The sequence below is a fragment of the Larus michahellis genome, chromosome 23 (genome assembly GCF_964199755.1).
Source record: "Larus michahellis chromosome 23, bLarMic1.1, whole genome shotgun sequence".
NCBI classification, from domain to species: domain Eukaryota; kingdom Metazoa; phylum Chordata; class Aves; order Charadriiformes; family Laridae; genus Larus; species Larus michahellis.
Genome location: NC_133918.1, coordinates 914,875 through 935,155, shown reverse-complemented (window position 1 = coordinate 935,155; position 20,281 = coordinate 914,875). Strand labels below are relative to the sequence as shown.

The window sequence follows — 20,281 nt, the reverse complement described above, 5'->3', positions numbered from 1 at the left end:
GGGGAGTGGGGTTCCTCCGCTTTCGGCAGCTCGGCGGAGCCTTCCTGGGGAGATTCAAAGGCTGAGCCCAGCCGGGTCCTATTTCGGGAGGGTTTTGGACGCCTCCCAAGCAGCAGGAGTGGGGGCCGGCCCGGACAAAGGGACTTTGTTTGGGACGCTGGGTTCCGGCGGTGCCCGGTGCGGAGGCTGGTGGCTGTGGCTGGTCCCCTTGTCCCCTCGCAGGACAACTCAGCACCCAGGGCCGCGGCAGGGGGCAACGGCCCCTCTGCCGTGTCAGGTGCTGCACCCACCTGGAGGTAAACTGAGGCACGGGGTGGGACTGTCCTTGCTTCCCAGGCCACTGCTGTAACCGCTAAGTGACACTGCCATACCGCGGAGATGGCCGTGCCAACCTGCCTCGTGACGTGGAGTCCACCAGCCACCCGCCCTGGGCCACTTGCCCAGGCTGGCCCTGAGCCATCCCCTGGGGGAGTCCAAGGTCCCTGAGTGGGGCCGAGCACTCCGGGAGCCAATACCCTGGCCACCGGCTCCACGGCGGAGCAGAAGGAAAACCCCCCTCAGGCCGGATCCTGCCAGCTCGGCGCATCGACAGGAGGCACCAGGGTGCCAGCGGGATGCAGTGCTGCCAGCACTGCTTGCCCTGGGACCGGGGGCCTCCATGTCACCTCCGTGTCACCTCACCCCCCCCCACTGCTTGCCTCAGGCCCTGGGGGGCTTCGGAAAGCCCCAAGGTTTGGGGGCCACAGTACCGTTACCAGCCCATGCACGCTCCCCGCTACACGTAGAGCCGCAAGCGCCCACGTGCGCACCCATGGGTGCCGGGCACAGAAACCCCGGATGGGACTGGCTGAGCGGGCAGGGTCCTCACTGCGGCGATGCCGGGTGAGCTCGGGCTGGCTCCTGTCGCCGTCCCCACACAGGACACGGCGTGGCCGCGGCTCGGCCCCGGCGCTGCTGCCGGCAACTCCCCTCTCCAACCAATTCACCACCACAAGGCGAAGAGGCTGGCGAGCGCGTCCCGGTTCCCTCCGGCGGTACCTCAGGATGCGATGCAGTCATCGCTAATGCATCTGGACTCATTTACGGGGATGAGAAAATGTTTCCAGGTTTCCCACAAAGTCCCATTAAGATCCCAGTCCCACTCTATTTTTAGTGCCCTCATCAACAACGCCTTCCCCAGCCACCCTGGCGGCTCCAGGGCCCTACGGGGCTGGGGTGGGGGGGGCACCCCGGGGACGCGCCCACCTTTGTGGGGAGCTGAGCTGCACCGAGACCAGGCGGCTGGAGGGGGCAAACCCCGGTTCCCCACCCCAGCAGCTTCTTTGCACCCATGGGTAAACCCCGGCGGTGGGGACGCCCCAGCTCAGCTTTCGCCCCAGAGCGGCAGAGGAAGAAAATGTGGTGGGAAACAAGAGCGAAAGCTCCCCCCGCATCTCCCCGGTCACCGCGTTGGCCACAGACCCCAGACGGACACGGAAAGCGGACGGCAGCGCTGGGCGATGCTCAGTGGGGCTGGGCACGCTGGTGGCACCGTGTCCCTGCAGGTGCAAGGTCACAGCCTGCAGCACTAATTTGTCACCTGGCGACAACCGGTGGCCCAGCCAACCCCCCCCCCACACTGCTGCCAGCAACCCCTGGAGCCCCGGCACTGCCTCCCCCCAAGGCAGTGGGTGCCTGCGGGGCTCCTGGTGCCGCTGGCGAGGGCGCGCATGGACCCTGTCCTCGGCCCTGCACCCTCCCGGGCTATCTATAGCCATGACCTCAGCGGGAGCCGGGGCAGGCGCCCGGCCGCGCATCCTCCCTTCTTGGCAGGGCCGCCGCCACAGCCCCCACCCGGTTAAAGAGCCGCCGCCAAGCCGAGGCTTTTATCCCATACGCTCGCTAATCCGACGGGATTCGGTGTCAGGGGCTGCCCACGGGCGGCTCACAAAGGCCGTTTCCAGAGGGGGGGCTCAGCCAAGCGATGGAGAACGCCAGCCGGCAAGGGCAGACGGCGGTGCTGGGTGTCACCGCGTTAGGTGACGGCGTCTGACCTCAGGGGCTGGATGAGGGGGGACATGGGTGACCTGGCTCCAAGGAGGTCGAGCAGGGGATGTCCCCGCGCGGGCAGGGGTGACCTGAGGACACCCCGCAGCTGCGCCCCGCAGGCGTCGGGGTCGCAGCCTCCCGCAGAGCCCGGGGTGGGGGGCGGGGGGGCACGGGGAGGGACCTGCTCGCTCTGCGCCGGCTGTCCCCCGGGGGCAGTGGGGAAGGGGTGGCCCAGAGGAGGGGAATTTCCCCGGCTTTTTTTCTCCGACAAACTCCTCGGCTTGTGCAATTAGAGAAATTTGTTTAACAAACTCCCGGGGGAGCGGAGTGGGAAGGTGGGGTGGCGCGTGGCCAGGGGCGCTGCTCGCACAGGCCCGCTCCCTCCCCGCCCGCGCCTTTGATCAGCGGCGCGCTTCGCCGGGCCAGAGGAGCGGTTCCCTGAAGCCAGATGGCGGCCGGAGCCGTGCTGCGTCGCGGGATGCGCCTCGGCCCCTGCGGACGTGCTGCCCGTGGCAGCCCTCCGGCCACGCGTCCCCTCAAACCGTCCCTTGGCCGCCCCCTCCGCTCGCTCGCCCGCATCCCACCGCCCTCACGCTCGCCGGGGCGGCACGGCCTCAGCACCCCGCTGCCCCATTGCTCGTGGCCCCCAACCTCCCGGGCCGCACGTGCGCACCCATGCGCGTGCCCATGCGCGCGGCATCGGCTGGCGGGCAGGCGCAGGCCCGGGGCGCTCGCTTGCGCGCGCTCCCGCTCACTCTCTTTCTCATGCGATGCCATTTCCATCAAAAACCCTTTACTCTGCACTTTTCGCCAGCGCCGCTTCATTGGTATTCACGCCGCGCCGCTCGCCTGTCCTGGCGCACAGGTTACTAAAGGAGATTTTGCGGCGCAGCGCGGCGGGGGTCACATTACAGCCCGCGCCGTCTCGCTTTCCCGAATCGCCGGGCAGGAGCCAGGGGACGGCGGGAGGGGATGGGGCGCAGGATCCGGCACGTCCCAGCTCCTGCCAGGCAACGGTGGGACGAAGCAGCCCCATTGTACCAGGGCAAGGCGGGCTGGCGGCGGGGAGCTCTGCAGCAACCAGCATGACGGGTGGCTCTCTGGGGACAGCCAGGTCACCGGCGCTCTCCGTCCTCCCCGGCAGCCTGCCGTGCCTGCTACAAGGTGGGAGCAGCCGGCAAAGGGAGACCTGAGCAGAGAGCAGGGCGCACGCTTGGCACCGCCATCACCCTCACCACCGGTGCCCGGATGACTCCCGAGTGGCATCCAGTGTGTCCCCGGCAGGACTGTGCCCCCACGGGGGATGGCGTCCTTGGGCGAGGAGGGAATGGCGGGCGCCTCTCGTTTCGGGGCTGGTTCGGGGAGAGGGGAAACGTCTGGATGGAAAATCAACATTTCTCTCTCCGGCTTTTTTGGTTGGTTTTTTTTTTCCCCTTCTTTTCCTTTGAAAGCAAAAATATTTCTTGGTTTTTCGTGATCAGAAACATGTTGGGGGTTTTTTTTGGACAACAGCCGGTCAAATACCGTTTCCCCGCGAAGGGAATGCAGGGGCCCTTAGCAAGGAGAGCAAAGCCTTCTTAAAAAACAAGATAAAACCCCCCGTCTTTTAAGAAATCCACCTGGCCACGGACTCGAACAAACTCCCAGGGAAGAGGGGGTCAGCAGGAGGGCCTGATCCTGGCATTCCCGTGCCAGGCAGCGCTGCCCAAGGGTGCTGCGGCCCCTCCTGGAGCGGCGGCGCTGCCTGGGAGGGTGATGCCCACGGCGGGCAGCCTGAAGCCCAGACCTGGGGATTTTGCCCAAAATGCTGATTAGAGCTGGCTGCCGGCCGGGGAAGGGAGGATTAATGCGCTTTTAAAGCAGCAGCGAGTTAACCGAGAAATCAATCCTTGGCAGGGACTGGCCCGCGGGTCCCCCGGCGCGTGAGCGCTGCCGCACCTGGGCCACGGGATCCTTTCCCAGCTCCTCTCCAGGACTTGGGAAGCGCCGGGCCTTGGCGGCCGGCGCAGGGCGTTGGGTCCCGGCCAAGCTGGCACAGCGCGGCGCGGCTGCGGGGGATGCCTGCCCAGGGCCGACGTGACGGATGGCGAGCCCAGCCGCCCGCCCGCCCGGGTGCGAGCCAGGCCCCGGGATGCCCGCGGGGGACCCTGTGCATCCCCACCCGGCAGCTGGTACATCTCCGGGGGGCTGCGTCCCCTCCCCGAGGGTGACATTGTCTCAGGGTTCCCAGCTGGGCAGGGCAGGGGCGGGAGGCTGAGCTCAGGCTCTTGCTTTTGCCGATTTGGTGCATCCAAAGCCTCCAAAGGCGCTTTGATACCCAAAACCCACCAGGGTTTGGTACTGGGCACCTCTGCCCCCCCCCGCAAGGCTGTGCCCCTCTCGGGCCCAGCAGCCCCCAGCCGTGCCGTGGGGCTGTCACCGGTGATGCCACGTGGTGCTGGCCCGACCGGGCAGGGCTGAGCCAACCATCGATGCCCCGGCCGCTCCCCATCGCCTTCGCCGCGCTGCCCCGACCTGCCCGGCACACCCCGAGGTGCCGCGGGAGAAATCCCCGCCCCACGGGTCTCCGAGGAGCGGATCACACCCCTGCCACCCCCAGGCCCTGCCTGCACCCCCCCGGCCCAGCTGCAGGGACTGGGGGAAACGGGAACCCTCCCTCCCCCAGCCCCGCCGGCCCCCTCCCATAAGCGCTCAGCCCCCTCGGCGGTGCTCAGCGCCGGCATCGCCATCCTTGCGCAGGAAGAGCCACAGCACGGCTGGGGGCGGCGGGCAGCGAGCCAGCATCGCAGGGAGATATTTTGCCTTCTTCCCCCCCCCAGCCCTCCTTCTGCCCCTCTAGCAAGGGACCCCGGGGGTGCTCTCCATCACCGCCACCGTCCCCATCCCGGCCATCCAGGGCTTGGCTCGTCCCTAGGACAGGTGCAGCCATGCCAGGAGTGACGGCAGGGCGGGGGGGGGGGACACGACGACAATGGGCACCCCTTGGGCTACGGGGACACGGCTGGGGCCAGGCATGGGGAAGGCTGGCACCGGCAGCACTGGGCAAGGACAGCGGGCAAGTGGGCAGGGCAAACCATCCCTGTACTGGGGACCATCCTCGGCCTCCATCACCCCCAGAGGCAGGGGACACTGTCCCCCCCTTTCCCTCTGGATGCCAAACCCACCTCCAGGCCCTCCCCCGGGCCGGGATGAATCTCTTGCCGCCACCGTGGCAGTTTTCCCCCGGGATCCCTGAGCTCTCTGTGCCAGCACTACCCTGGGGAGACACCTTTCACATGCTCCAAGTGGAGCGTGGCCAGCTGGGCAGGCCCTGGGCACGGCTCCTCTGCCCACCGAGCCTCGCCGCGCCGGCACAGCCCCGTGCACACCCTGCCGCACCGGCCACGCTGCAGCCAGAGGGGGAAAAAACGCCGGGTCAAAGCAGGATCAGGCTATGGCTCCCAGCATCCGTCCCCAGCCCGCTCGGGCGTGAGGGGATAAAAAAATCACCAAAGAGAGCTATTCCCTGCTTGCTTCGAGATAGCCGGGCAGCGAGCCGGGCTTTGTTCAGCGAGCCGCAAGCGCCCACGCACGCTCGCAGCGTTGGGCACGCGGCGGGTTTGCTCCCTGCCCCGGTCCGGAGGGAAGCGCAGGCAGGGAGGGAAGCACTCGGCAGGGGCAGAGCTGCCCGGGAAGGTGAATTATTGGCGCGCTGGAGGAGGGCGGCTGATTTATCGCGCGAGGCCCCGGCAAGTTCAAGGTGATGCGGTGGAGAGTGGCGCAGCGCGAGGGCCGGCCACCCGGCCAGCGGCTCTCACCGATGGCGTCTCTCCTGCCGCAGGGCTTACCCTGCCCGCCACTCGCCGTGCCCACCCCAGCCCCCCGATCCGGCTTCACAGACCACGCTTAAAACAGGCTCTATTATTCCCGGGCGAGGATTTAAGATGACAAGGGGCAGAAGCGGCAGGGTCCTCGGTGCCGGCGCGCGTGGCAGGGCAGGGCTGGGCTGGCCGGGGCAGGCGGGCACGGCGCGGTAGGCGCCTCGCGGGGAAAGCAAGGATCTCCCGAAGGTTGCATTTAAAGAACGGCCTCATTGTTTTTCTCAAACAATACTCAGCAGATGGGAGAATTGAAAGTGTGTTGCAACCTTCCCTCTCTCCCCCCGCTGTGCCCGGCTTGCTGCTCCCATCCTTTGGCAGCCGATCTGAGCTCCCCGCTGGAAACCAGTTCGCCGGAGCTACTGGTGGAGGGGGTGAGCACCGGCGCTCCCCTCTCTCGCCGCAAAGCCGCGGGGGTTTTGGGAAGGTGGCTTGCCAAAGGATGCCCCGGTGGGATGTGCCGGGCAGGCAGCTCCCCGCTACGGCCACATGCCCCCGCCGGCGGTGGCAGCAGGGTGACCTGCAGAGCCGACCGGTGGTGGCCGGGGAGAGGCGAGATCCCCCTCGGCTCCCCACGGCGGCGACCGGGCCACGTGGCCGCAACACCTCTTACAGCCCGGCTGCGTCCCCCGGGCACTGTGGCGTGCCCGTTTCCACGGGTGCTGCCGGCACTCGCCGGTGCGGAGGTCTGTGCCAGGCCAGCCGGGCCGCGCTGCTCCCTGGTGCCCCCGGGACCGGTGCTGCCGGCTACAGCACGCGCAGGGCTTGTTGCCCGGCTGCCGGCTCTCAGTCTGCATCGCTTCTGCATCGAAACCAGGCTCCGAGGATGCACCTGAGGAAAGCGGTGGGAGCCGGGCGTCCTGCCGGGGTCCGGCTGGAGACCCTCGTCCCTCCCCCAGGCCCCAGCAAACCCGTGGGGCCGGGGAGAGGGTCTCTGGATGGACCCCAGCGAGACGCCTGGCTCCCACCTCACCTCGCTCCCTGCCGACGGGTACCAGGGTGTGGGCTCAGGGAACGCCGGGGCGACTGCCAGAGGCGAGCCAGAGGTTTGCAGGAACACCGACGGTCATAAAATTTACACGTGTCCCCCCCCCCACCCCCGCTGGAGCACCCCAAATCCTCCCCACCCCAAGCCCGTTGCAGACCCAGGAGCCGGGGATAACTGTTGCGGCTCCACAAACACCGCTGGCGCCTGACGGACACCCGCGCAGGGCCAGCGGCGGGTGCTCAGCGCCGGGGTTATTTCGGGGTCCTGGCAGCCGGAGCCCCCCCCACCCCCTTCCCCATGTGCAGGGTGAGGCCTCCTGCGTGGCGGTGGTGCCGGTGCCGCTTCCCTGCTAATCCGGGCAGCTTCCTCCTGACTTCCCGGCCTGGCCCCGAGGGGGGGACAGGGGGAGTGGGAGAAAGTCCCCAGGCAGGGACAGAGAGCTGAGGAGGGCACAAAGTCACCCCCCTTGCCGAGGCCCCGGCCAGGAGCGTGTGGCAGACGATGCCTTTTGCCAGGGCTATTTTGGGCTGCCAAGCCCCAGCTCGGACCAGCTCCGGCCGGGAAGGGCGGCTGCCCGAGCGGTAGCCGAGGGCCGAGTGGCCATGCGGGGCTCGAGGGGCTGGCAGTGGCGATGGCGGCGGGGAGATGCGCGAAGGCAGAGGCAGGGCGGCTCCCGCGCACGTTCCAATGTATCCACATCACCATCCGCGGCTCCCGAGGCCGGGCGAGCCTCCCCGCCGCGCGGGTGGGATGGGAACGGCACGGCTGGCGGCGGGGGGAGCGCTGGGGGGGCCGGATCCGGTAGGTGCAGACGACGTCTGATCCCAGCCGAGCCGGGCTGGATCGCAGCTAAGGCTACGCCAGGGCAAGGGTGGTGGTGGTGGGGAAACCGGAGCCTTCCCCGCGCGAAGGCGGCGAGGCGGAGGCTGGGATCCGCCGAGGAAAAACCAGCTCCCCCCCGTCAGCCGGGCGAAGCGTTGGGAACAGCGCGGGTTTGGGAGCCAAACGGCTACTGCCAGCCCCGGCCCAGCCTGCGACCGCGCGGCTGCCCACATCAGAGCAACGCTGGTAGCTGGCAACAACAGGCCCTGCCAAACCAGCACCAGTTGGAGACTGGGACAGTGGAGAGGTGGCGGGACCCCCGGGAAGGATACGGTCAGGGTGGGAAAGGGACAGAAAGGGAAAGAAAGGGAGAGTAAAATAGGAAAAAAGTAAAATAGGAAAAAAGTAAAATAGGAAAAAAGTAAAATAGGAAAAAAGTAAAATAGGAAAAAAGTAAAATAGGAAAAAAGTAAAATAGAAAAAAAGTAAAATAGAAAAAAAGTAAAATAGAAAAAAAGTAAAATAGAAAAAAAGTAAAATAGAAAAAAAGTAAAATAGAAAAAAAGTAAAATAGAAAAAAAGTAAAATAGAAAAAAAAGTAAAATAGAAAAAAGTAAAATAGAAAAAAGTAAAATAGAAAAAAGTAAAATAGGAAAAAGTAAAATAGGAAAAAGTAAAATAGGAAAAAGTAAAATAGAAAAAAGTAAAATAGAAAAAAGTAAAATAGAAAAAAGTAAAATAGAAAAAAGTAAAATAGAAAAAAGTAAAATAGAAAAAAGTAAAATAGAAAAAAGTAAAATAGAAAAAAGTAAAGTAAAACAGAAAGAAAAGTAAAATAGAAAAAAAACTCAAAAGTAAAAGAGAAAAAAGAAAAGGACAATAGAAAAAAGAAAAATAAAAAAATTACAATAGAAAAAAGAAAATTTAAATAGAAAAAAGAAAAGTAAAATAGAAAAAGGGAAAGTGAAATAGAGAAAAGTAAAATAGAAAAAGGAAAAGTAAAACAGAAAAAAGAAAAGTAAAATAGAAAAAAAAAAGAAGAGACGAGAAAAGAGGAAAGAGAAAAGAGAATAGCGAAAAGAAAATAGAGAAGAAAAAAAGCCCGACTGAGGTGTGCCCTTTGCCAAGTCAACCACACGACGGGGAGCACCATCCCCGGGGTCATTCCAGCAGCCCCGGCGCTGCCCACCCCTGCCCAGGTCGGTGCCCGCGCCGTCACCGCACCCACGGAGCGCCAGAGACGAGGCCGGACCCCCCCCCTGCTGCCCCCCACCACGATGCAGGTGCCGCCATGAAGGGACACCACCACCCCCCACACACACGAACTCCCGCAGGGTGCAAATCTCCGAGGTGGGGCCCGATCCTGCCCCCAGCTCCGGCACAAGGGATGGGATCCCACATGGGAATCGCCGACACGGGGGTCCAGCGGCGGCAGCAGCAACCCCCCCCTCACCCCCTACGCCACCCCCCCCACAAAAAAAGCCAAGCCCTCGTGGGGTGCAGCACGAGGCCGGATTGGGAGCGGGCAGCCAGCAGGGAAGAGGTTACGAGCGGGGAGGCGGGGGGGCGAAGCTGCCTGCTCAATAATTAAATAAATATCAGCGATCAATAAGGACAGAGCAAAGGCAGAGCCGCAGCGGTTGTGGTGCGGGCAAAGGGGGGGGGAGGTGGGGGTCCCCGAAGTGTCGTCCCCCCCCTCTTTGCCCGCACCACGGGCCCTGGCACGGCCACCGGGCCACGTCGGCGTGGCCTGGGGTAACACCAGCGTCCCCACGCACACGGCGACACGCAGACCTGGGGGGGGGACACACACGACACCCCAGCATCGCCCCTCACCCCACTGACAGAGGTGGTTACCCCCCACCCCACTTTCCACGTCTTGCCATCCACGACCCCCCCACCACAACCCCCCCCCCCCCTCCACGCCCTCTTGCCTGCCAGCGCGGCATGGCGCAGCCGTTTGCAAATTGTCCCAAACTTAGAGGATTTGGAAGAAAAAGCATTGTGCCACCCCCCCCACCAACTCATTGCACCCCACCATGTGCAGCCGGGCTGCAGGGGGGTGGGAGGATGGCGGGGGGGGGGGGGGGGGGGGGGGGGAAGGAAAAAGTTTCACGCTACGCAAAAGACGGCGCAGCCAAGGCCGAACCTGCAGCGCCGAGACCCCCCCAACCCTTGCTGAACCCGAGCGGGGACACCCCCCACCCCGCGCCGTGTCCCACCGTGTCCCCCCCACCCTGTCCCCAAAGCCAGCACCACCCACCGCCGGGCGCAGCAAAAAAAAAGAAAAAACAAAAAAAAAAAAAACAAAAACCAAAATAAACCCCAAACCACAGCGCAACCTTCCCCCCCCCCCCGTGCCCCAAGTGAAAGTGGAGGCAGAAAAACCCCCAAAAGCCCCAGAAACACCCCCTAAAAAAAAAAAAAAAACCAAAACACCCTAAAAAAGGCGGGGGGGGGACGACGACGACGACGACAAGAGGGAAACGCGGCTCCTCTGAGCAGCCCCGCACCGGCCCCAACCCGCCCTTTCCCTGTTATGATTATTTTTGTCCGGTGGGGGGGTGGAAATTGCTTTTTCTTTCTTTTTAAAATTTTCCTAATTTTGGGGGGGGGGGGGGTTGTGGAGTTATTTTTTTTGGGGGGGGGGGGGTTGCGTTGCGGCTGGAAAGGAGAGAAAAAAAAAAAAAAGTCTGTTGCGGCGAAAGGGGGGGAATAACGGGGTGGGGGGGTGAGGGGGGGGGGAAGATGGAGTAAGGGAGAAGGGCGGGATGGGGGGGGGGTGTAGGGGGGTGGGGGGGGGGAGACCGGTTACCTGGGTCAGGCAGAGAGGAGACGAATACATCCCGAGCCGCGCTGGGAAAGTGGCTAATTGCAGGGCTGAGACTCCAGGCGTAAAAGTTACTGAGTCATTTCGGAGGCTGGAGCAGTCCGGGCGTTTTTTCTCTCTCTCTCCTCCGGAGCGGCTCTGCGGGGCCCGGGGGGGGGTGGGGGGGGGTGAGGGGGGGGGGGTGAGGGTGAGGAGGAGGAGGAGGAGGAGGAGGAGGAGGAGGAGGAGGGGGGGGGGGGGGGCAACGGGGCAAGGGGGGACGGCCCCGCGGGAGGGGGGCCGAGGAGGAAATAAAAAGGGTCCAACTTCCAACCCCCCGCTCCCCCTCAAAAAAAAAAAAAAAAAAAAAAAATTAAAAAATTCACAAAAAAATTAAAAATTCCTCTCTCCCCGCCCGCCCTCCCGGCTTGAAAATAAAGCGCTTTTCTTTTTTTTTTTTTTTCTTTTTTTTTTTTTTCGGTTGTTGTTTGTTGAGGGGGTTGGGGGGGGTTGGTGGTTAAAAAGGCAAAAAGCTCATCTTCGCCCCAAGGTTGCGGTGGGGGGGGGGGTGGGGGGGGGGGTTCGGGGGGGGGTACGCACCCAGCCTGCAGGCAGGGGTGGCGGGGAAGTTAGAGGGGAAGCGGCTCCATCCGAGCCAGGGGCAGCGGAGAGAGGGAGGAAAAAGAAAGAATGAGAAAATGAAAAAAAAAAAAAAAAGAAAAAGAGAGAGAGAGAGAAAAAAAAAAGAGAAGAGGGGAAAAAAAAAAAAAAGGAGCGAGGAATGAAGTGACGTTATGAAAAAAGCCCATCCCAAAATATTACATCCCATTTAAAGATGTAGGAACCCCCTTTGGCTCGCAGGGCCGAGGCGCTGCGGGGCAGGGGCGAGCGGGGGGGACGACACGGAATGGGGGGGGCCCGAGCCGGTCAGCGCCGGGCCAGCTCGCCCATTTTCTGTTGTTTCGGGTTTTTTCATTTTTTTTTAATTTTTTTTTTTTTTAAATAAACGGAACTAATCCGGCCAGAGGAGAGAGGGAAAAAAAAAAAACCCCAACCCTGCAGATTCATGTGCAACTTCTGGGCAGCGGCTGGGGGGGGGGGGGGGGGGGGGGGAGCTGCCTGCACCCCAACGCGGGATTTCCCCCCCTCCCCGCACTCCCTCCCGCCGCATCCCGCGGAGAAACGCTTATTTTTGCGCGTCGTCTCTCGCCCCCCCCCCCCCCGCCCGGTGTTATTTAACGACCGGCAGCATCTCGCCGCTTTTCCCCGGTGCGGCGGCGGCGGCGGGTGCGGGGTGGGGGGGGGGAGCCCCGCATCCGCGTGTGTGTCCGTCCCCCGCCCGCCCCGAGCGCACAAAGAGGGAACGAGAAAGGGGTAAAAAAGAAATATTATAATAATAATAATAATAATAATAATTACAAAAAGCGGAGCCCTGCGCGCCCGGCAAACTCCAAACCGCAAGTTCTCACTCCAGAAAACACCGCCGCCACCGAGCCCTTCTGCAGGCTCTAATCAAGCTTAATTAGAGAGCGCGCGAGGCCGGGGGGGGGCGGGGGGGGGGGGAAGGAGGGAAAAAAAAAAAAAAAGAAGGAAAAAAAGAAAAAGAAAAAAAGAAAAAAAAAGAAAAGAAAAAAAAAACAGGAAAAAAAAAAAAGCACAAAGGGAATCCCCAGTTCCTAATTGTGAAAGTGAGTTTCAGCCCCGCAGGATGGCGGCCCCCCCCCCCCCCAACCAAGACCCGCAGGGGCGGGTTGGCCGCGGTGCGGGGCCGCCGGGGAGGATAAAACGGCGCAGCGCCCCCCCCCCCCCCCCCCGCATTGTCACTCCCCAACTTTTGCCGGCACCCGCAGGACGATCCCCGACGGGGGTGGGGGTTATCCCCCCCCCCATTAAAACCCGCTCCGGCGGCACCAGCCCGGCTCCGTGCGAACTTCACTGCCCCCCCCCCGCAATCCCCACCCCGGGGGGGGCCGCAGCGCTCACACACACACTCCTCTCCTCCCCCCCCCCCGTGGCCTGGCAGGAGGCGAAGCACGAACAGCCCCGCACGGCGGGGGGGGGGGGGGGTGGCTGGGTTTATTCTTATATAGAATATAGTGATTTTTTTTTGACACCCCCCCCTCCACGTCCGTTCCCCCCAGGGTGCGGGCAGCGCGACCCCCCCGGCCGTCACTTCCAAGTTCAAGTCGGTGCGGCCGCCAACCTCCTCCGCCCCTTTTTTTAGCGGCCATTTTCAGCTCCATCCCAGCCCTCCGCGGGTTGCGGAGGGGCACCCCCCCCCTTCGCCCCCCCCACCGCGCCGCGACCTCCCCGCCGGGCGGCTCCCGCCTCCGCCCCCCCCCCCTTATACCGCGGGGGAAGTGGGGGGGGGGGAGAGGCGGCGGCAACTTCCCTCCCCCACCCCCCCCCTTTCACCCCCCCCCCCCCCGGGGCACACTGTGAAACTCCGCTGTCCGCCCCCCCCCCCGACCCCGACCCCCCTCCCCACCCCGCGACCAACTTTTGCGGGTGGGTGACACCCGCAAAAGACGCGCGCACGGGGGGTGGGGACGGGGGGGGTTGGGGACGGGGAGGGGGGGGAAGAAGGGGGGGGGAGGAAAGTAGAAGAGAAAATGAAAGTGTCATGGGACCTACCATAGCCAAGTGCAATTAACGGGCTTCCAAGTTGCTGCGAAAAGCAAAGAGCTGAGGGGGGGGGTGGTGGTGGTTGGTTGGTTTTTTTTTGGTATTTTGTTCTAAAACGTGTGTTTTCCACCGAGGCGAAGGAGGGGGGGGAAAAAAAAAATCCAAAAACGTTGACCCCCCCAAATAATAATAATAAAAAATATTAAACCCCCAATAATAATAATAATAATAATAATAATAATAATAATAATAAAAGCCACCCCCGCGCCCCCGCGCCCCCCCCCACTCCAAGGCCACCGGTGCAGTGTCCTCGGCGGGCGGTCACCCTCTCAGGGCCATGCTCCGGCCCCGGCGCCGGGGGGGGGGCGGGCTGGGCCGGGGGCCACGGGCCGGGCCGTTGCGGGGCGGCGGGAGCGCGGGGCCGGGCCTCATGCGCGGCGGGGGGGGCGGTGGCGGTGGGGGGCGTGTGTGTGTGTGTGCGTGGGGCGGGGGGGGGGAGATGGTGGTGGTGTGTGTGTATGTGCGTGGGGGAAGGCGGGGGGTTATTTTTTGGAAGGCGAAGAAGAAAAAATAATAAAATATCTGTTTAAAAAAAAAAAAGAAAGAAAAATAAATAAAAAAAAAATTAAAATAAAATAAAAGCCGGGGCGGGCTTTGCGCTATGGCAAAGCAGAGAGGGCATCCCCCCCGCCCCCCCCCAGCGGAGCCCAACTCCGGCCGGGCACGGCTCCTCCTCGCAGCCCGCAGCGCCCCGGCCCCATCGCCGCCGCCGCCGCCGCCTCCTCCGCCTCCTCCTCCTGCCCTGCCTCCTCCTCCTCCTCCTGCCCTGCCTCCTCCTCCTCTGCCTCCTCCCCTCGCCCCGGGCACCGGCGGCGCTGCGGAGGGGACGCTCCCGGTGCGGGGGCGGGGAGGAGGAGGAGGAGGAGGAGGAGGAGGAGGAGGAGGAGGAGGAGGAGGAGGAGGAGGAGGAAGGCTGCGGCTCCCGTCCCGCTCGCCCGGCAGCGCGGCGGCGGCCCCCGGTGGGTGCTGGTAGGTGGCGGGGGCTGCGGCGCGGCCCCCCCGGGCCGGCGGGCTGCGGAGGGAGGTGCGGGGCCGCCCCCCGGCCCTGCCCGGCGCGGGGAGGAGGAGGGGGGGGGGCGCCGCCCGGTGCGGAGCTACCGCAGAGCGGGGAGGAGCCGCGGGCAGCGCCGGGCCCGGCCGCCCCCCCCTTGCAGCGGGCGGCACGGCGGGACCCCCCCCCCCGGCCACCCCCGGCCCCGCAACACCCCCGGTCCCGCGCCGCGGAGACCCGCTGCTCGTCCCCATCCCCGGCCCACGGACACCCCCACCCCACGGACACCCCCACCCCTGACCCACGGACACCCCCGTCCCCATGGATACCCCCATCCCGATGGACACCCCCCACCCAGACACCCCCATCCTCACGGACACCCCCACCCCCGACACACGGACACCCCCATCTGCATCCCCTGGTCACCTCCCCCCCCCCGCCCAGAGCATCCCCCGTCCCCGCCCCCCCTTCTCCTTGTCACCCCCCCCTTCTCCTTGTCACCCCCCCCATACTCCTCATCCCCCCCCCCACCCCCGGATCTCGGCCCCCCCCCGGGTCTCTCTTAAAGTCACAGGCCGCTTTGCAGCCGGGGCTGCGGCTCCAGCCCCGGGGGGGCGGGGGGGGGAACTGGGGGTTTGCCCCCCCCCGGGTCCCGCTCGGAAAGTTGGCAGCGACCCGGGAGTCGGGTTTGGTCCGGGAGAGATGAAGGGGGGCGGGGGGGGGAAGCGTTTCCCTTTCTCCATCCACCCCTTTTGTGTCTGGACCTGTATTTTTAACCCTTGTTATCGGGTAATCCTTTAAGCTTTTAATCCTTTCAAATAACCATCTTTTTCTAGAGGAAGGCAACAAAAATGAGATATTTTTTTGCAGTTCGCTGGGGGCACAGCGTGCACACACACACACACGCACCCCCCCCCCCCCCCGGCTGCATTTTCGGGCACGCTCCGGAGTCTTGAACCGACAGGAACGTAATCTCCCTCCCGTCTCCTGCGCAAATGATTCTGCCGTGATAAATAATACACTAAATAATTTCTTTTATATTTTTAAAATAAAGCAAGCTACGCTGAACATTCCCCTAGTTTTTATTTCATCATTTTCTCCCTCTTTTTTTTTTTTTTGGGGGGGAGGGGGGAGGAGGAGAAGGAGGAGGAGGACGACGACGACACACAACTCGGTGAGCCCTGATCATTTTTACAAGGGATCAGCTCGATTTTAACAGGGATTTTGTACGCGCTGGAGGTTTATTTTATCCATCCCCGGCTCCCCTTTGCCGGCTAAACCCACCGTGCCCGTACCGGGATACCGGACGTTACACGGCATCATTTGTGCCTTCGCAGGGTGTATTTTTTTACTGCCGTTCAAGTTGTTCGTCAGACACCGAAGTACAGCCATCGGCCTTCGGGAAACAAGATCTTAATTTTGTCCCGGCTTTCTATCCCCACCCCCCCCAAAAAAAAAAAAAAAACCAAAATTTTCTTTTTCTTTACATTTCCAAGCTCTAGAATTTTTTTTTTTTTTTAAAATCGCCATCTGCTCCCCCTCCCTCCCTCCCCCCCCCCCCAAAAAAAAGCCTGTTTTTAAAGCCACAAAAAAAAAAAAAGAAAAAGAAAAAAGGCTGCTGGCTGAAATGAGCCGTTCGCTCGCCTCGTCCCAGCCCCAGAAGCCTCGAGGAATGTAAACTCGGCCGTAACTTTGCTCGCGGAACGCGGTTCTCGTTTTCTACCCGACGCCCGGGCAAGATAACGGCGCAAAAAAAAAAAAAAATCAACCCTGGGGAGGAATTTGCCAATTTTTAACCTCTTCCCAGGCCGCCGCCGGTGCCCGCTTGGCAGCTGCCCCCCCCCCCCGCCCCCCCCTACCCCCCCACCTCCTGCCAGCGCTGTGTTTTTGCTGCGATTCCTCGGCGTTTTGGGGAGGACGCGGATGTTCGGCTGCAGCCCCGGCGCGGTGGGCGATGCTGGTGGTACCGGGATGGCGGTGCCGGATGGCGGTACCAGGATGGCGGTGCCAGGCTGCTGAGCCCAGCGAGGGGGGGGAAAAAGGGGATGATGGGGGGGATGGGGAGGGGGGGGGGAGAAAAAGCATTGCCGGGGTTTTATTTTCACTTCTGCAAGGGCCTGGCGCGCGGGATGGTGGGGACGGGGGTTCTGCCTTAATTAGTTATTTTTATGGTGCTGTTAAAATATTTCCTGGGTGATTCAAAGCCGGGGGCGAAGTGCCGCCGGCCTCGTCTGGGGACACCCCCGTGGCTTCCCAACGCCTTCGGCCACCGCGCTCTGTGTGTGTGTGTGTGTGTGTGTGTGTGTGTGTGTGTGTGTGTGTTCCCCCCCCGAATTCACCCCGTTTCCATTCTGGGACCCTGCAGGAGCCGGGACAGCCGTGACCCGGGGCTGAGGTAACGGCGGGGCAGCAAGTGGCACCTGTGGGGCCCTGCGGCCAGAGCGGGACCAGCGCGGGAGGCACCCGGGCCAGTGCGGCGGGTGGCCAGGGGCCTTTTGGGCTGGGAGCCCTGGTGCTGGCAGGCAGGGTGCAGGCAGGGCTGTGGGTGCAGGCAGGGTTGTTGGGGTGCAGGCAGTGGGTGCAGGCAGGGTGCAGGCAGGGCTATAGGTGCAGGCAGGGTGCAGGCAGGGTTGTTGGGGTGCAGGCGGGGTGCAGGCAGTGGGTGCAGATAGGGTGCAGGCAGGGCTATAGGTGCAGGCAGGGTTGTTGGGGTGCAGGCAGGGCTGTGGGTGCAGGCAGGGTGCAGGCAGGGCTGTGGGTGCAGGCAGGGTTGTTGGGGTGCAGGCAGGGTGCAGGCAGGGCTGTGGGTGCAGGCAGGGTGCAGGCAGTGGGTGCAGGCAGGGTGCAGGCAGGGCTCTGGGTGCAGGCAGGGTGCAGGCAGTGGGTGCAGGCAGGGTGCAGGCAGGGCTGTAGGTGCAGGCAGGGTGCAGGCAGTGGGTGCAGGCAGGGTTGTTGGGGTGCAGGCAGGGCTGTAGGTGCAGGCAGGGTGCAGGCAGTGGGTGGGTGCAGGCAGGGTTGCTGGGGTGCAGGCAGGGTGCAGGCAGGGCTGTGGGTGCAGGCAGGGTGCAGGCAGTGGGCGCAGGCAGGGTGCAGGCAGGGCTGTGGGTGCAGGCAGGGTGCAGGCAGTGGGCGCAGGCAGGGTGCAGGCAGGGCTGTGGGTGCAGGCAGTGGGTGCAGGCAGGGCAGTGGGTGCAGGCAGGGTGCAGGCAGGATTGTTGGGGTGCAGGCAGGGTGCAGGCAGGGTGCAGGCAGGGCTGCGTTGGACGCAGGGTGCAGCCACTGGCCCCCCGCTGCCCACCCGTCCCCGCTCGTCCCAGTCGGCCCCAGTTCCTTGCCGCCACCCTTAATTCCTACTGCAAATCCCAGGCCGAAAAACACTAAAAATACAATAATCCTTTTTTTGTTTGTTTTGTTTTGTTTCCAGGCTGCCCGTAAACAGCTTTCGGGGGGGTGGGGGGGGAATCCAAACCCAATTTCATTTTCCCGGGCGGGTTATCCCTCCTGCCTCATATATATAAGAAAAAAAAAAAAAGGGGGGGGGGGGCGGGGTGGATTTGGGGCCCGGTTCGGTTTCTGTTACTGGGTTTTCGCGTGGGTCAAGCCCGGGGGGGGGGGGGAACGAGGGCGAGTTATTCCCATTTTGGCGCAGACGGAGGGGCTGGATCAGGCCCTTTGTTCCCTTCCTGGGGTTTATCTCCCGGCCCTTCGCAGGCTCCCCACCGCCCTGCTGTAAAACCCGCCCCGAGGAGCAAGTGGAAATTCCACACACGCACACGCACGCGCCCCCCCCCACCCCCTACCCCCCCCCCGCCTCCAAAAGTGAAATTTGCTCCTGCAAAAAAAAAATAAAAAATAAAAAAATGATGGGCTGAAATCCCGCGCTGGCAGGTTCAGGCCGCGTCCCCCCGGGTGACCGTGGGGCATGAGCCCCCTGCCCGGTACCGACCCAAACGGCGTCGGCTACCGTCCGATCCCCCCGGCACGGCCCCCACGGCCGAGACAGCCACGCTCCCCCCCCACCCCACCCCACCTCCCCAAAGCTGAGTTTTCTTTCTAAAGGGCATTTCATGGTTGATTTGTGCTGCTAAGACACCTCGATGCCAACTTTGGGGCTCAGCCCAGGGATGGGGGGGGGCAGATGCCCAGGGAGCAGCGCGGGGCTGGGTAACCCCCCCCCATCGCCACGGGAAAATATCCCCCAGCCTCGTTAGCCGCCTTTCCGGCCTTATTTCTAGCATTTTTAATTTTTTTCTAATTTATTTTTAATTTTTTTTTTTTTTTTGGCAGGGTTTTTTTTTCTCGCGAAGGTCCCGGTCTGCTTGGGTCTGCCGGCAGCGCCGAGCCACGTCCGTCGGCCGGAGAGAGGGAGAAAAAGGGAAACAACCCACGTTGGGACCGTTTTGTTCCTGCCTTTCTTTGCTTTTAGTGTAACTTTTAAGGAGAATATTCTGGTTTCGACCAGAATTTATTTACTTTATTCCTGCATATGGCTCTTGGCCCGGCTCCCAAACAGGCAGAGGTCTGGCCCGGCTCGATTCAAAGCCAAAACGTGCGATGAACAAAGATTTTTTTCTTTTTTTTCTTTTTTTTTTTTTTTTTTCTTTTCTCTTTCTTCATAAAGCAGGTTTTTAACTGGTGAAATTGTTGCAGGCAAGGGGGGGGGGGTGGTGGTGGTGGTGTCGAGGGGGGAGATTTCTGTTTCAAAATTGCTAGCAGATTCCGGTGAATTACTCTGCAGGAATTTCAAGGGGTTTTTAGGATTTTTTTTTTTGCTGCGGCCCCCCTTTTTTTTTTTTTGTCTTTTTCCCCCCCTTTCTTTTGGCTGCGGGTTAGATGTTAAAAAAAATAATATCTATATAAATCCCCAATTTTTCCCCCCACCACCACTCTGTATTTTTTCCGTCAGCTCAAGCGTCACCTCTTCCCCCCCCGGATTTATTGGAAAGCCGCCCTCGAAGCGCCGCGGCCCTTTGCAACCCTTTCCCCGGCTCTGCAGTGGGGAGAGAGCCCCAACCTCGCTGGGGCTGGTGTCCCCCAAACCGATCCTCAAACTTCTTTCTTTACAGCGAAAAGAAGATTATTTTTTTATTATTCTTATTTTTTTTTAATTGCCTTTTTTTGCCGGCCTCGCTGCTGCCAAAGGGCTTCAAATCCTGCGGCGGCGGCGCCGCATGGCCGAGCCCCGTCAGGGTTTTTCGCGGACTCGCGTGGACGGAGGCGCCGGGAACTTTTGCAAACGCCGAAATTTCACTCGTTTTTAAAAAAAAAAAAAAAAACCAATCGACAACCAAACCCCAAATGCAGCCAGGAAACATTTCCTCACTTAATGGTTTTTTTTTTAATTTTTCTTTTTTTTTTTTACCCCCTCAAAAATGAAATAAATCGAGTGCGGCCACTCTCCTTGGGCTGGTTTGTCATGTCAGTATGGGGAAATTTGGGGAAAATTCGGGAGGAATGGGGAGAAATAAGGCCCCGTCTCTTTGTTCCGTGCAATTTGCTTTATTTCCTCCCTGCAGAAGGATCTGGCAGACGGGGGGGGGTCCTGCCGTCGTCCCCGGTGCCACCAAACCTCCGCGGACGCCCCGTGGCCCCGGCAGCAAGGGAGAGTGTCGGGAGCAGGAGCGGGAGCATCTCGGTGCCGTGACCCCGCCGGGTCCCTCGGTGGCCCCGTACCCTTGCGCCGTGGGCAGGTGCCACCGCGCTGCGCCCAACAGCCCCCCCGACGCCGGGGGGGGTGTGGGGGGCCCGAAACGCCCATGTGCCACCCAAGGGTGGGGGGGGGAGGACAAAAAAAATCACCCTAAATAGAGCTTTGCGGGGGGGAGCGGGGGGAGGGAGCAGGGAAGCTTCCCACCGGGTTTGGGGAGCAGAAAGTGAAAGTGGCTGGCGGTGCGTGCGATGAGCGCGTCGGGGCTCTGCGCCCCAGCCGGCACCCCTGTCCCCCGGGGGGCTCAGTCCGGGGAGGGAGGGGGACACACACACGAAAGCAGCCGGCGGTGGCATTTTGGAGCCCCGGCGGGAGGGGTAGGAATCATGGGGGAAATTTTAATCAGTTGCCAAAGCAAACGGCGCGGGGAGGTAACGAGGTACCTGCTCCCGCC

General features: G+C 62.2%; 2 protein-coding genes and 1 long non-coding RNA gene across 13 annotated transcripts in view; 1 reads left to right on the top strand and 2 right to left on the bottom strand.

Annotated features, from left to right (window-relative positions):
• The window catches only part of NFIC (nuclear factor I C), a 46,431-nt gene extending 30,228 nt beyond the window's left edge, over positions 1-16,203 (bottom strand). The window contains exon 1 of one of the 10 annotated variants that reach the window (XM_074566054.1): positions 16,048-16,203. Coding sequence is in view for 8 of the 10 variants with exons in the window: in XM_074566048.1 (XP_074422149.1) it covers positions 10,511-10,540 (30 nt within the window). In the remaining 2 variants the exon portion in view is untranslated. Of the gene's footprint in view, positions 1-10,510; positions 10,848-13,138; positions 13,351-16,047 lie in introns of those variants that run through there. The other 9 variants (XM_074566056.1, XM_074566053.1, XM_074566050.1 and 6 more) reach the window with 9 other exon arrangements.
• LOC141734376 (uncharacterized) lies at positions 13,341-14,574 on the bottom strand. The gene has a single exon (XM_074566057.1). The coding sequence runs from the start codon at positions 14,546-14,548 to the stop codon at positions 13,451-13,453; it is 1,098 nt and encodes a 365-aa protein (XP_074422158.1). The 5' UTR covers positions 14,549-14,574; the 3' UTR covers positions 13,341-13,450.
• On the top strand, positions 15,299-19,578 carry LOC141734377 (uncharacterized). Of its 2 annotated transcripts, XR_012584512.1 has the most exons (3): positions 15,299-15,354; positions 16,546-16,575; positions 18,468-19,578. It is a non-coding gene; the product is annotated as an uncharacterized LOC141734377 (long non-coding RNA). The 2 variants fall into 2 exon arrangements; XR_012584511.1 differs by lacking the exon at positions 15,299-15,354 and having other exon boundaries at positions 16,455-16,575.
• The last annotated feature ends 703 nt before the right edge of the window (positions 19,579-20,281 follow it).